Raw genomic sequence first — 13,505 nt, 5'->3', positions numbered from 1 at the left:
CGCCATTCGCTGCTAGTATGTCCCCAGCTCCACCCCCTCCTTCTACCAGTACCCCATGCAGTAGAGTGCAGGCTGTAGTTGTCTATTGGCGTCACCAGCATGTGGCATGGCTTACCCCACAACCTTTCCGGAACCCAGGACGGAGAGGCGAGAGGAAGCGACCGCTGTTACCAGTTGAATCTATATTCAATCCTTAGTTTTCTTAATTTAAAGTTCCTCCGCTTTTCGGTTCAAAGTTGAATCGAGTATTTGGCTCCGAAATACGTGTATTGTGGATGAGCACGGGTACATTACTCCGTTGCCTCCCTACTTAGAGTATGGATTAGTCATGGTGGGTAAATTGAGGTGCTATTATAAAGAAAGCTGCCCCAGACTTCCATTTTCAAATCTGGAGATTGTCATATGACAGCGATTCGTCCTATAATCAACTTATAATGCATCGTTCTCTGTGGAATACTCTATGCTTGGCTCTGTCCATTATTGGACAGGGCGGGAGAGCGAGGGGTGAAGCCTCCTGCTCTGGTATCTTCGCAGCCATCACGGCCCAAGACTATGTGCATTCGCTTAGCCCCGGGTGGAATCTGGGGAATACTCTGGACGCCTTCCCCATGGAGGGCTCTTGGAATAATCCTGTGGTCACTGCGGACACCTTTGCTGATGTAAAGAATAGCGGCTATAACAGTGTTCGGATTCCAGGTAAGACCTGAATACAACCAGCAGGCGTCTTTTCAAGTGTGCTGACTGGCTTTTGACAGTTACCTGGGCTTATCACTTTACCGGCTCGAGCAACCAGGGAGACTCTCCACTTTGGACGGTTGACCCGTAAGTCTCTCGACGAGCATTTAGATATTCAAGTAGCTCATCCATGCATGACCAGGACCTGGCTAGACAGAGTCTCGGCTGTTGTCGATATGGCGACGGCGCAAGGCCTTTACGTGATAGTGAATGTTGGTGCCCAGCACGTTATCCTACGACAACGAGGACCGATCTGCTGACCCATGATATTCCCTAGGTGCACCACGACAGCGCGCTGTGGGCGGACTTCACAGCCGCCGGAGCCAACCAAACTTTGATCGAGGAGAAGTTCTATCAACTTTGGTACCAGATTGGAACCAAGCTGGGCTGCAAGGGCGCGCAAGTCGCATTCGAGGCTATCAATGAGCCCCGTAGCTCAACAGATGCGGACTATGCCTTCCTGCACCAGCTCCAAGACGTCTTCCTCCAGGCCATCAATAATGCGGGAGGCTTCAACTCACAGAGAGGTAACTGGACGCACAGAGGCCCCATCATACGAATTCTTAGCGGAACTTGTGCTGAGAAAAACGTTTACAGTTATCACCGTTGCTGGCCCTGGACAAGATCTCACTGCAACCATCGAGCGTTTCACGGCCCCAGACTCGAATTTTACGAACCCCTGGACCATCCAAGTCCACTACTATGCGCCCTGTAAGTTTATTCATCCCCTCTCCGAGCATTTATACCGTCTAACGGCCGTAGACGACTTCACCTCGGCGGCCTGGGGTAAAACCATTTGGGGATCTGCCGATGACAAGGCAGCGATGGACTCGGCATTTTCGAGCCTCCGAGCAAAATTCCCCAACATCCCCTTGATCGTTGGCGAGTGGTCAGCATCACCAGTCATTACCGAGCCAGCTGCGCGCTGGAAATATATCGACTTTCTTGCCCGTACAGCTGCTAAGTATGATGCGGCCCTGATTGTCGTGAGTCCTCTCGTTACCCTCCTGTTCCCCTTTTCTTTGTCTCGATACCCCCAACCCCAACCCGCTTCGTTCTACGTGGGCGTCAGAGACTCTCGAAGCATCGTCCTCGATGGTTCGACTCATTCCCTCATCTTGACCCGAAAGTCGTGGCTGACCTCAGGGGCGCGAACAAGTGGGATGCCGGCGTTGATGTCCTCAATCATTCGGCCCACACCTGGTATGATATTACCGCGGTCAACATTGTACGAAACGCGATTCAGGGCATCTCCAACAGCCTGCCGGATAGCACCACCGATCCCAGCGCCACCACCCAGCAGAGCTCCGCCTTCATCTTCAACCAAGTCGGTAGCAGTGTGGGAGACCAGTCTCTACCCTTCCTCCTGAACGGCAATACGGTCACCTCGATCACCATAGATTCTACCATGCTGACCACCGGGAATCAGTATTCGGTCAGCGGGAACAACATCATCTTCACGGCATCTTTCCTGTCGGGCTACCTTTCATCGACGGCCACGCCGGGCATCAAAGGCACCTTGAGCATCTCCTTCTCAGCTGGTATCATCATCCCGGTACAGATAGTCCAGTGGGAGCCCCCAGTCCTCTCATCAGCGAGTTCCAAAGCCATTGCTGGGGCGGATCTGGTCGTCCCCGTCACCTGGCAAGGTATGGCTCAGGTAGCTACTGTCAAGGCTGTCAAGGCCGATGGCACGTTCTTGGTGGACGACTGGACTGTTTGGTTGCCTCCGATTCAGCAGGGCCGGACCACCTTTGGCGGATCTTGGACTTGGAGCGGTAAGTCCTTTCTCGTACTCCGGCGCAGTCCAATTATAGGTTTGAAATTCTTACATGCCTTTAGTGGGGCAAGCCGGGTTCACCATCACCTCGACGGCCGTGAATGCCGTCATTGCGGCAGGGCAGGCGACGCAGTTCACAGTCGAGGCATATCCCCGGGTCGCTGGCAACAGTGCCACTTATACTTTGAACCCGTAAGCCCACCTATGGGAGTCGGATGACTGGACATCATGAGCAATAGCAATGTTGCATCGATTTGGCACATTCACGCCAATGTATCGAGATTCATACGACCGACTACAGTGCAAATGGAACGGCAAACACGTGCACACCCTGTTTGGCCTTTATAGGGAGGCTCTTATCTTCCCAGATATAGGGAGTGCAGCCAGTCTTTTCTTATCACATCAAATGAGCATAACAGGGCCTGTTTAACTGGATATAAGGGATCGGGAGATGGGATCGGCTGAGGAGTGGATCGCCCCAGGGATTCGGGATTTCCGGGCTGGGCCTCTCGACTCTCTCTGGAGGACCCATGGCGGTCTCGGTCTCGTGGCTTGTATATGGGGGACATTTACAGAGGAAACATTGCACATATTTCATTTCAATACTGACATCAACGCTTCACCATGTCTACTTTGTGACCGTTCGCGACTGAGGTGCAAATAGTCGCCATGTGTAGGATTAGGTACCCTCGGTCTTGGGGTGCAACCGAACTGTCTTCAGCGCTGTCTTTCGCGAGCAGCACCACGGGGTAGCACAGCCTACCATTGGTTCCTGACCAGAGCACGATGTATCTCCGTGGGAATCCATCCATCCAGCCCGGGGGGAGGATATGGAGTAGTATGAAGCGACCTTCGGCAAGCCAACCGAGGAACCTTGGTAGCCTCATGCGGTTACTCTGCAAATCAATGACTAAACCTCTATAGTCGCGGGGTGACTAGCACCGGTTCTGGGTTGGCCTTTCAATTTGCTGCCAATGCTACCCCTGCATTACCGTGCAAGGCGTGTTCAGGGAAGCTTAAATTGACCAACTTGCCCTTCGCTGTTGGAGAATGTCTCCCCTGTAACTCCCCCTCACTCCGCTGAGAAACCCTGGCCCTGGCAACTATGGTTACACTTGCGGGAAGGGAATGTCGGCTTTCACCCTGTCCTATTGGCCGCCGCCCCGACCGTCCATTTCATCAACTTTTTATATCCCAGGTCCGGCTTTCCATTTTCCCCATTGGTTTCGCTCGCCGGCTCAACTCTCCTAACCTGCGACTGGGCTTGGCTGGGCTCCAGTTTCTAGCGTGTTTGTCGTCTTTCATGGTTAAGCGAGCTGGCCACAATACCCCTTGTGGATCAGTCTTAATCACGTCGCCGCCGTCAGGCGCTGATTACGACGAATCCCAGTAGTCAGTTCCAGTCATGTCCCATCTAAGTTAGCAGTGCCCCTTCCTACAGTCTCCCACAGCTGTCGGCATCGTCGTCATAGGCATTTCTTTGAAATTCCCCTAGATCCACACCGTGTGCTTAGTGCCTCCAGGGACTTCCTTGTCCATCTCGGCCTTACCGCTACCGAATATATGCACACGTGCACCAGCTACATGTCTGGCCAAACGAGGGGGGACAGAGGGGTGGTGTTTAGGGGTGGGCAAGCGGGTGCTTTATGAGCCCTCTTTCTGCCGCTGAGCAAACCGGTAGCACCGCTGGAAAGAACCCGAGAGTTGGTTTGAAAGTCCAGAAAGCCCGGCGAGCTTTGCATACTGTGCCTCGTAGACTTGTAATCGCGACCTCTCGCTTACATGACGTGTTAGTAACGCTGCTGCATTGATCTTGGTAACATGGCCGTGCTGGTTCTATACAATACGATGTTTTCTCAGAATAGATGCGTTGTGACGCTTGCAAGTGTTTGTTCTCTACACGCTAGAATCTAGGATACGACTGGATACTAAACTTCAAGTGCTACTCTTGGCCAGATCTCCGCCTTAGCCTTTGATGTGGTTGGGCGCACTTAAGACTCCGTGTCTAGATACTGCATATGTTATCTATTTTATCACATAACATTCCTGCTAAGAGATAGATTATCTCAGAGTCGCCTTCAACGTCAGTTGTCAAGTGCACGGTCCTCCCTACTGTCTTGGGATTCTCGCTGATTACCTAGCTCTGGGGAGGCGATTTCCCAGTTGCTGAAGTCTCTTCACAAGCGAGACGTCGATTGCACGACTTGTGGCTGGACAACAAAGCGGTCTTTCGATCCCATCCTTCTCTCGCGCCCCGGCTTCGAAATCGTTATTTTTGCATGATACCTTCAGTCTCGATATAACCTGCCCGGCGTTATATATCTCACTGTTTGCGATCTTGTAATGCTCAGCCTTCTCCGCCACCTCTTGTACGGCTCACGAGTCGACTCAACCGCCTCTCATGAGGCGATAAATATGGGCCACGTGATTGGGGCCACTCTGCTTGTTTATTCTAAATTAGATTGAGCCTTGACATCCTCAGCAGCGCACAAGTGCTTGGGGATGCGGTCCACTTCCTCTACCAGGTCGGCGGCGTCGCAGCACCATATCCGCCTGTAGTAATAGAGCAGGACGTAATTCCAGGCCTGGGCATCGTGGTTGAATATCGTTGGCATCAGGTCGTCTCGCTATCGATGCTACCTTCTCAGACTCGAAGCTCCAAGACAGCAGCCGGTCTCCCAAGCCCGAGCAGGCCTCGAGCAGGTTGTCCGAAATGTTGCCGTCCTCATGGCGGGCCAGGTACTCGGCTAACCGACATGTGTCCTAGATTGCTAGTGCGATAGCGGGTATGATCCTGTACATGTATTCGTAGCAGCTGCCATACTCGACGACGCCGCCTTCCTCGCGCTGGGCGTCATTCTTGGTGCCAGTCCACGGCGAGAATGAGCCCTGGATGCTCATCGTCTTCGCCACCACTGCCAGGTTCGCGCAGATTTCGTTGAGCTAATGTGTCGAGCCGCTGACTAGCATCCATAGCCTGCGAGTGCGCTGTAGCTGTTTCGTGCCGTTGAGTTGCATGGCAAAGTTGTCGTCCACACCCGAGATTGCCTGCCATCCGTAAGCACTGTGGTCTCGGGGCAAACCGACGCGGTAACTTACAGCGGTGGTCACCATCGACAGCATCTGCATCAAGAGCGGCCGGTCGTCCGCTGCCATGCCTGGGAAGTAATGGCGTCCTGCAGGAAACGGATCGAACAAAGCCAGTGTCGGGCACCAGCGTCCTTGGACAAACTCTAGGCAAGGTCGCATTTCCAGCGGTGGAACTCGGCCGACGCCAACAAGGCATGGTAGAGCACCGAATGGACCTTTGTGGTTGTCGATCTTGACTGCCCCGTGTGCTTGAAGGCCCCTTGAGCGCGACAGGGATATACAGGCCGCGAAAGGGGTTGTTCGGGTGGATGATGGGGTGGTGTAGGTCCGCGACGTAGATCATGTAGTGGTTCATCAGTGATTCTACCTCGTTATCTCCCGAGATATTGCTCCGAACGCGATGTTGTGGGAGCCCTCCAAGGCCCCTGCGCACTGGACCAGAGGCTATAGCGTACAGCTTGCCTAGTCCACATAGCAAGGCAGCAGGGGTTTCCCGAACCGACCACACACACCCTTGGAGGTCCCATGGGGTATTTTGGAGTAGGCTCTTCGGTAGAACGGTAACCGGATTTTCCCACGGTACGTCTCTCCTACACCAGATGCACCCGCATGGGTGACTCTTGGACATTCCTTGGCCCCAGCAGCCCATCATCGAATCTGGCTTTAGTCTCTCCTCGTCTAACCCACCGAGATAATGTCTTTGCCGTTCCTTTCCAGGATTCCCCGCATTCTACTCCACGGAAACCCCATAATGCTCACCCGAAGCCTCATCTCCCTTCATTTCACTTCATTTGCTGGGGTTGCACGCATGCCATCATCGGTTAAGAACCTGCCGAGCTACTCGCCTAGAGCACTTGCTATGCCAGTCAAGCCTGTCTTATACTTCACATGCCAGGCGCTGCCATTGGGTGCAGTAGGAGTAGACAACTGGGGAGAGTCGAGCGGCGCGTACAAATAACACAGAGCCGCGCCTCCCAGCCGGATTCAAGATGCACTCTCTCTCTCTCTCCATCGCCCCCGTTGGAAGAACTGGCAGTTGTCACATATTAGACACGTCTTTCTTCCAATTCCTGCATTAATGGCGACTAAGATCCTCTTCGCCGCTTCCCTGTTGGCTGGCAGCGCCTTTGCCACCGACGTGGCGGACGGCCCGCTGTGCAACACGGCCGTGTCGAATGCGACCTGCCTCAACCCACAGGCCTCGATTGCGACTAGGGTCGAGGACTTGCTCAACCACATGTGCTGGGAGGAGAAGGTCGGCCAGCTTGGCGGCATCGGCGGCATCCTGGGCGACAACAGCACCTACAATCTCGCGAAATACCGGGAACTCGCCGTTCTTCACAACGGAACCATTTGTAAGTCGAGAGTGGACCCTGGGACGGTTGTAAAGGAGAAGGCACGCTGACCGTGCAAACCCAGCTCCGGGCTCATATCTGAACTATGCAGAGCAGGCTATCCCCGTTCTCTCGCAGCTCATCGTCAACTCTAAGAAGGAGCACCGTCTGGGGATTCCATTTATCCATATTGGCGACGGCGTGAATGGCATCACCCTCCGCGGCACTACCCTCTTCCCCGCCACGTTATCCATGTCTATGGCCTGGAATATGGATCTCTACAAAGAGGTCATCACGGCTATGCGGGACGAGTTCTACAGCTCTGGCATCAACTGGATCCTCGGCCCAGAGGTTGATCCCGCCCGTGATCTGCGCAACGGTCGAGTAGGGGAGATGTGAGATTCCCTGAGCCCCCGTGCCCCCGTCACTTCAACAAGACAGGTTTCATTCACGTACATGAGAAGCAGTGTCGAGGCTAACGCGATTTCTGCCAGGTACGGAGAGGATCCGTGGTCCAACGGAGAGTACGCCTCACAGTTTGTCGAGATCATGCAGGAGAAGGACTCGGCGGGTCACCTGAAGGTCGCCACTACCATCAAGCACTACCTCTACGGCACGAGTGCTGGCGGCGTGAACCAGGCTTCGATGTTGGGTGGCGTCAACCACATCTTCAACACCCTGGCCCTGCCTTATATCAACGTTTTCAAGAAGGTTAAGCCGGCGTCACTGATGCCCTCGTACGCGGTCATCGACGGCATCCCGGCCCATACCAACGACTACCTGCTCAAAGACCTGCTGCGTAGTAAATGGGGCTTTGATGGTGTCATTGTGTCCGATGCCGACGCCATCAACATGCTCTGGCAAACGCACAAAACGGCCCGCGACCGCAGCGACGCCGCTATCCAGTCCATCACCGCTGGCGTCGAGCTAGAGCTCGCCATCGGGTTTCCGTCGGCCTACGAGAGCCTGGCGCTAAACAAGACGGTCGAAGGCGTCGTGCGCGACGTCAACTCTGCAGTCAAGCGGCTAATGCGCCTCAAGTTCGAGCTGGGCGTCTTTGACAAGGACTTATCGGTCAACGAGACGGAGCTCGCCCAGGTCCTGCGGTCCGATGAGCACCTACGTATCAACAAGAAGATCAGCGACGAGTCCCTTGTCCTGCTCAAGAACGACGGCATCCTCCCCATGGCCGTGCCCCCGAAGGTCGCTGTCATCGGCCCCTTTGCCGACTTCATCGACACGGGATCCTATGGTGCTTGGGACAACGCCGAGAACTTCAACCTGACCTTCTTGGATGCTGCCAAGGCCAAGTTCGGATCTGGCAATGTCCTCCATGTCCGCGGCTGCGACTTCCTCGATCAGACCGGTGCCGAGATTGATGCGGCCATCGCGGCTGCCAAGGAGGCGGGGTTGGCCATCCTTGCGCTCGGTGCCGTCTCCGTGGGCTGGCAGGACAAGTACCGCAGCAAGGTCACCGACTCCGAGGGCGCCACACATGCCTCTTTGAAGTTGCCCGGCTTGCAGGAAAACCTCCTTGCCGCGATCCTGGCCTCGGGCGTGCCCACCATCCTCCTCCTGAGCGGTGGCCAGCCCTTTGAGCTGCAGGGCGTGGCTCAGTCCGCCAAGGCCATTGTGCACACCTTCCTGCACGGTGAATTCACCGGCCGGTCCATCGTTGACGCCCTGACCGGCGAGGTCAACCCCAGCGGCAAGCTTACCATCAACTTCCCCTACAGCTCCGAGATTCAGCCCGTATACTACAACCACCTGCTCAGCGACTGGCAGGGCGCTAGCGCCATGCAGTGGCCTGCCGCTCCCGTCAGCTACCTCTACCCCTTTGGCTACGGTCTCAGCTACAGCACGTTCTCCCTCTCCGGCGCCACCGTGGACACGAGCACCCCCAGCCGCGGCAACACCGTGACCGTAACGGTCAACGTGCAGAACACGGGTTCGGTCACGGGTAAGCAGGTCGTCCAGGTCTACTTCCGCCAGGCCTACGCCAAGGTCTCGCTGCCGGTGAAGCGCCTGATCCGCTTCACCAAGGTCGAGCTGGCCCCCGGTGCGTCCACCACCGTCAGCTTCAAGATTCCAATCGATGATCTTGGTTATTACTACAATGAGGGCTACTACGTAGACGCCGGAGACTATACCCTCTGGGTGGGCGACAGCTCGCTCGATTCCTCGCTTAACGCACTGCCCATAACTGTGCGGTAAGCTGGAGTGCGGCTCCACCCTTGCCAACAGGGGGCTTCTTGTTTGTAGCAATACTGGCTTAGCTTTCCCCAATATGCATGAACACTATTTCGCAAATTGTGATTCAATCACATAATTAATAGCTGCCTAATGTGGGGCGGATATCCAATCCAGTGAATAATCCGCCGGCGACATTGTTGTATAAAGTAGTGATAGAAAAAAAAGGACGAAAAAAAGAGATCATCCCCCGAGTATTTGCTCAGTTGGAGAATCCTAACCTTAGATAAGAGGCGGGGTAACCCTGCCCTTGAAGGTCCTCCCAGGGGGGCTTCCTCCGGATAAGTTACGCGTATTCCGCAATAAGGCTTTCCCCCACTGACTCATACCCCAGGCTAGCCCATACCCCAGGCAAGCGGTAGGCCGCCTCACGTGGATGTCTTGACGACATGGCAGCCGCCCATTGTGGCTGGGACTGGGCTGCTGGCATTAAGGATGCCCATTTCGCTGCGCCGACATTTTCGCCCGCTCTCTCTAGTTTTCGGCTGCTCTCTTGGGCAATGGCCAGAAATTCCATATCTCTTCTCCGGCGGTCATCTCGGAAGTATAGCTCACAGCTCACAGCCCTCAGCCCTCAGCCCTCAGCAATCAGATAGGATGCGCTCCAGGCACGTACTGTACCACCAAGCCCTCCAGACTGTAATGCAATTATCAGACACCCGAGCTACCCTGCTGTGTCAACAGGTTGCGAGCACGCCATGCCAACGCCCCCAACCCCCCCTCCCACCGAGAAAAGGACTTCGGTCTCGTTCTCCAAAGTGATAACTTGCTGTAGAAACGAATCACTCCTTTCAACACCAGAGAGACAACTTGTACACTAAACTCCTTGTGTCTCCTTATTACGTCTTTTTCTTATCAAAAGAGAGTCTAGGGAGACAGGGCCGGATGCGAAAAGGACCATGAAACTATATGTTATATCCTTATATGGGTGGTTCCTCTTCTGTGAGTTGGAGACTAGCCTGGTTGGCCACCTGGTGTGCAAATGCTTCGGCTTCTGAGGCCTCATGATTTATTTGATGCTAGCTCTATGCCTGCTCCTCTACTATTATGATGGTAAGTGCTTCCCTATTCAGTACACGTCGCTAAAATTCTCTACCTTGTTGGACCTGGTGAAACATGTTTCAAGGCACGTGTTCCTGACTTACCGTACCAAGAGCTTGTGGTACAGTTTGTTTCAAGCTTAACAGAGATCTTTGCTTAATAGAAGCTCCTACAGCTCGCCAAAGAAAAGAATGTTAGGGGCATTCGCATACTCGAAGGCGATCAGGACCTAGGTGACATCGTCACATCCCCGCTTGGGCGACCATTTCAAACTTTTTTCTCATTATCAGAGCTCATGGATATTCTCCATGACATTGTCAAAACGCCTCCCTCCTGATACATGAAAGTAAACATTCCTCACCGTGATGTTAGCCCGCAGAATAATATCAGGGCTCCCCACAACAATCAAGACTTTGATGCTTGCACTGCAATGCTCATTGGCCGAGATCTTGCACTTGATTTTTCGAATTTGCCAGAAGAGCGACGACTTGTAGGCTCAGAGGAATCATGGCTGTCGGTATCCTCGGTCGTGGTGATCATAACAACCGACATGACCTCGAGTCCGTATTTACGTCTTCTTATGGATGGCGATCTGCCATGATGGAGCCACCATCGAACATGTCCCGGACGCGAGTCTTCTTCAGAAGTGGCACCTCATGGACTTTTTGGCCTCCTTCCACCGCAAATTAAAGGACATGCAACCCACAGAGTTTTCGACATTAATTCATGAAGAGTTCTGTGAACCCTTCGAATTATACCTGCCTTCGGCAATGACCATTCATCAACTGTTGTTTCCAGTCTGGAACGGCTGGATCTTTATCGGCACTGACCACGAGCCTGGATCCAAGGAACAACGGTACGCAGAATGATAGCCACATTTCGACAGCTAATATAAACTAAGGAGTGCTTCAAAAAATCAGGACGACTAGGTTCACATATTAAAAGGAAGCGACTTTGAAATTACCGCGTGTCCGGCTTACACTCTGCAAGCTTTCTAGTGGATAAATCTTCTCTCAATGTTCGATGCCTTTCATCATATCCAAAACGCTATATTACTTATCTTTAGGCTTGATCGTAAGTAGGTGGCAAATTTTCATCAGCATCGTATTGTTTTAATGATCTTCAATGGTAAGACTGGATTGAGCCTTTTAGCACCAGTGTACAGCACAGCACAATGCGGATTTGGTGGCCCATCCTAGCGATGAGGTACAGTCTCCAACTTTACGTCGAGGTCGTTATTCGTTCGTGTTACGAAGCAATAGATAGAATTTGGAAAAGATATGGCTACATAGTCATAGTTTGCTTCTGGAATCTTACTAATAAAATGCCCCAAGGAGTGTAAAGAAAGGAAAAGACCAGGCTTTAACAACAATAAAGTGGCCAAGAGGAACCCGCACATAGCCTCTGAGCCCTGTTAAGATATGCCCCTTTCCAATACAAGCATTATTCGTCGAAATAAACAGCGACGTGCTTTACAGCTAAACCAACATCGGGGCCAGTCTCGGTGTCATCATTCGGCTTTGAGCCACCATCCCAGTTGGTCCCAACAGCTACCTGAAAGACTGGGAAAACACCACCGTGGGCAATAGCAGCCCATCGATCTTCGTCACCCATATCGCTACCACTGACTTCGTAGTACTGCTCACCATCCATGAGGAATTGAATTTTCTCATCCTCCCAATTACCCTCGGAACTCTTGCGGTCAATTCGGACGCCCCATGTGTGATATTCACCTTATAAGCATATTAGCATACAAATCTTACGTGACTGAAGTTCTTTGAAATAAGACACCGGAACATCTTCGTCGCTGAGAAAGAGGCAGATGATCATCTGCTAATCTCAAACTGGAGAGCAACAAGAAAGATCGTGGGAAAGGTTCATCATACCCCGGTCAAATTCGCATGGAATAGCTCCCAACAGCTGTCTCTCAGGAAAGCTATTACCAAAATGGACGGCTGGCTTATGAAAACTCTCGCCAGACGCATTTTCGAAGATATCAATCTCGCCGCACATGGGCCACGCCTCGTCGCCGCCGTCACGATAGCCCTCACCGAGAAGCCAGAACGAAGGCCAAATACCGGACTGGTTCTCCTTTGGAGCCCCACCCAGGACAAAGTTTGCTTCAATCAGCATAATTCTACCGTCGTCGGCATGAAAGTTCTGGGTGCAGTGCAGGCGAGCTGAGGTCCATCTGCCATCCTCCCGTTCTGTATAGATTAGCTTAGCTTCAAAAAAGCAAACCAGAGTTCCGCAGGGTGCTTACGAGGCTTGATAACGAGCTTCTCACCATCAAGGATGACTACGCTTTCGTCTTTGATAAAAGTTTGAACCTCGTCGTTTCCTCCATTGGCACCCCGCTCAACGATTTCCCACTTCGTCTGGTCAGGAAAGGAGCCCTCATCACCCTGGAAATCGTTCCACCAGTATGCAGTGAAGCCTTCAACGCCTGGAGCCATCGTATGAAGATGTTAGAATGCGGATGTCTGGATGGGTTCGCTTGAATGTACTGATGAAAGGTAGGTGTGATTGCTATCAGATCTGTGTAGTGTTGGAGCTGGCGTTCTTCTTGACTCTTACTCTTGGAGGGACGCGTCCGCATTATTATAGTTGGCGGTCTTCACCAGGAAAATTTTCTCAAAGGTCTTTACTCTTCATGCGCAAAAAGCAGGGAAAACAGATCGGAGCCATCATCAGTCGATTAGATGATAACCAGCTCACAGTGCTGCAAAACTAGCAACACCGCTGCCGGTTGCATAGCTATCACATGCAACTGAAACTCCAATAAATTTGCTGTATAGCTCCATTTTCAAACCTCGCGCTTAGGAAGCAATTGCAACCAGTCATATTCAGAATTTCCCGCTGAGCCTGCAAGATGTAAGCGGCCTTGGCACTCTTCTAAGCTGTGGTGTTTGTGTTAGTTGTCGGCTCCACATGTATAAGCGGGCTTGGCAGAGCCTTTAAGGTTAGTCTATACTAGGTTAGTCCAGATGCAATCCTTGATTGGCCGTGTCAGCAATATTATGAAATCTTCGCTACAGGCTGAGTCGACTTGCATCACTTGAGTTGGCTGTTCGTAATATGCACCCTGAGATCGTTTCACGCAGTAAGCATGCGCATAATACATTTATTCCAGATCTGGAAGATCCGATATCACGGATGTGCCACCAAGCACCGCGTATACTCCGTTCCTGCGATGTAGTGGAGCAGCTGAAAGGCAGGTCGCTTCTCCAGCCCGCCCATCGCTTGAATGCATCGGGTCCATTCGAACTTAAGTG

The 13,505-nt window shown here is 52.7% G+C and overlaps 5 protein-coding genes across 5 annotated transcripts; 3 read left to right on the top strand and 2 right to left on the bottom strand.

The window, feature by feature from the left end:
• Positions 1-116: 116 nt before the first annotated feature.
• Positions 117-3,131, top strand: BKA67DRAFT_571114 (glycoside hydrolase superfamily). Its single transcript, XM_046103198.1, has 8 exons — positions 117-696; positions 756-822; positions 878-947; positions 1,013-1,262; positions 1,333-1,446; positions 1,498-1,721; positions 1,895-2,513; positions 2,578-3,131. The coding sequence occupies exons 1-8, from the start codon at positions 435-437 to the stop codon at positions 2,709-2,711; spliced, it is 1,740 nt and encodes a 579-aa protein (XP_045955787.1). The 5' UTR covers positions 117-434; the 3' UTR covers positions 2,712-3,131.
• A 2,147-nt stretch (positions 3,132-5,278) lies between these two features.
• On the bottom strand, positions 5,279-5,671 carry BKA67DRAFT_660313 (uncharacterized protein; the record flags this gene model as incomplete). The annotated part of the gene is made up of 3 exons (XM_046107600.1): positions 5,279-5,404; positions 5,480-5,563; positions 5,615-5,671. 3 exons carry the CDS (start codon positions 5,669-5,671, stop codon positions 5,279-5,281), a joined length of 267 nt encoding a protein of 88 aa, XP_045955786.1.
• Positions 5,672-6,818: 1,147 nt separating this feature from the next.
• Positions 6,819-9,346, top strand: BKA67DRAFT_607326 (glycoside hydrolase superfamily). The gene is made up of 3 exons (XM_046105369.1): positions 6,819-6,960; positions 7,025-7,334; positions 7,434-9,346. The coding sequence occupies exons 1-3, from the start codon at positions 6,843-6,845 to the stop codon at positions 9,151-9,153; spliced, it is 2,148 nt and encodes a 715-aa protein (XP_045955785.1). The 5' UTR covers positions 6,819-6,842; the 3' UTR covers positions 9,154-9,346.
• An 89-nt stretch (positions 9,347-9,435) lies between these two features.
• On the top strand, positions 9,436-11,515 carry BKA67DRAFT_571109 (uncharacterized protein). The gene has a single exon (XM_046103197.1). It carries the CDS (start codon positions 9,625-9,627, stop codon positions 9,949-9,951), a length of 327 nt encoding a protein of 108 aa, XP_045955784.1. The 5' UTR covers positions 9,436-9,624; the 3' UTR covers positions 9,952-11,515.
• Positions 11,516-11,620: 105 nt separating this feature from the next.
• BKA67DRAFT_692808 (concanavalin A-like lectin/glucanase domain-containing protein) lies at positions 11,621-12,686 on the bottom strand (the record flags this gene model as incomplete). Its single annotated transcript, XM_046109226.1, has 3 exons — positions 11,621-11,963; positions 12,117-12,437; positions 12,494-12,686. 3 exons carry the CDS (start codon positions 12,684-12,686, stop codon positions 11,674-11,676), a joined length of 804 nt encoding a protein of 267 aa, XP_045955783.1. The 3' UTR covers positions 11,621-11,673.
• Positions 12,687-13,505: the final 819 nt, after the last annotated feature.

The sequence above is a fragment of the Truncatella angustata genome (genome assembly GCF_020726525.1).
Source record: "Truncatella angustata strain MPI-SDFR-AT-0073 chromosome Unknown BKA67scaffold_6, whole genome shotgun sequence".
NCBI classification, from domain to species: domain Eukaryota; kingdom Fungi; phylum Ascomycota; class Sordariomycetes; order Amphisphaeriales; family Sporocadaceae; genus Truncatella; species Truncatella angustata.
This window is presented reverse-complemented; position numbering and strand designations above follow the sequence as displayed.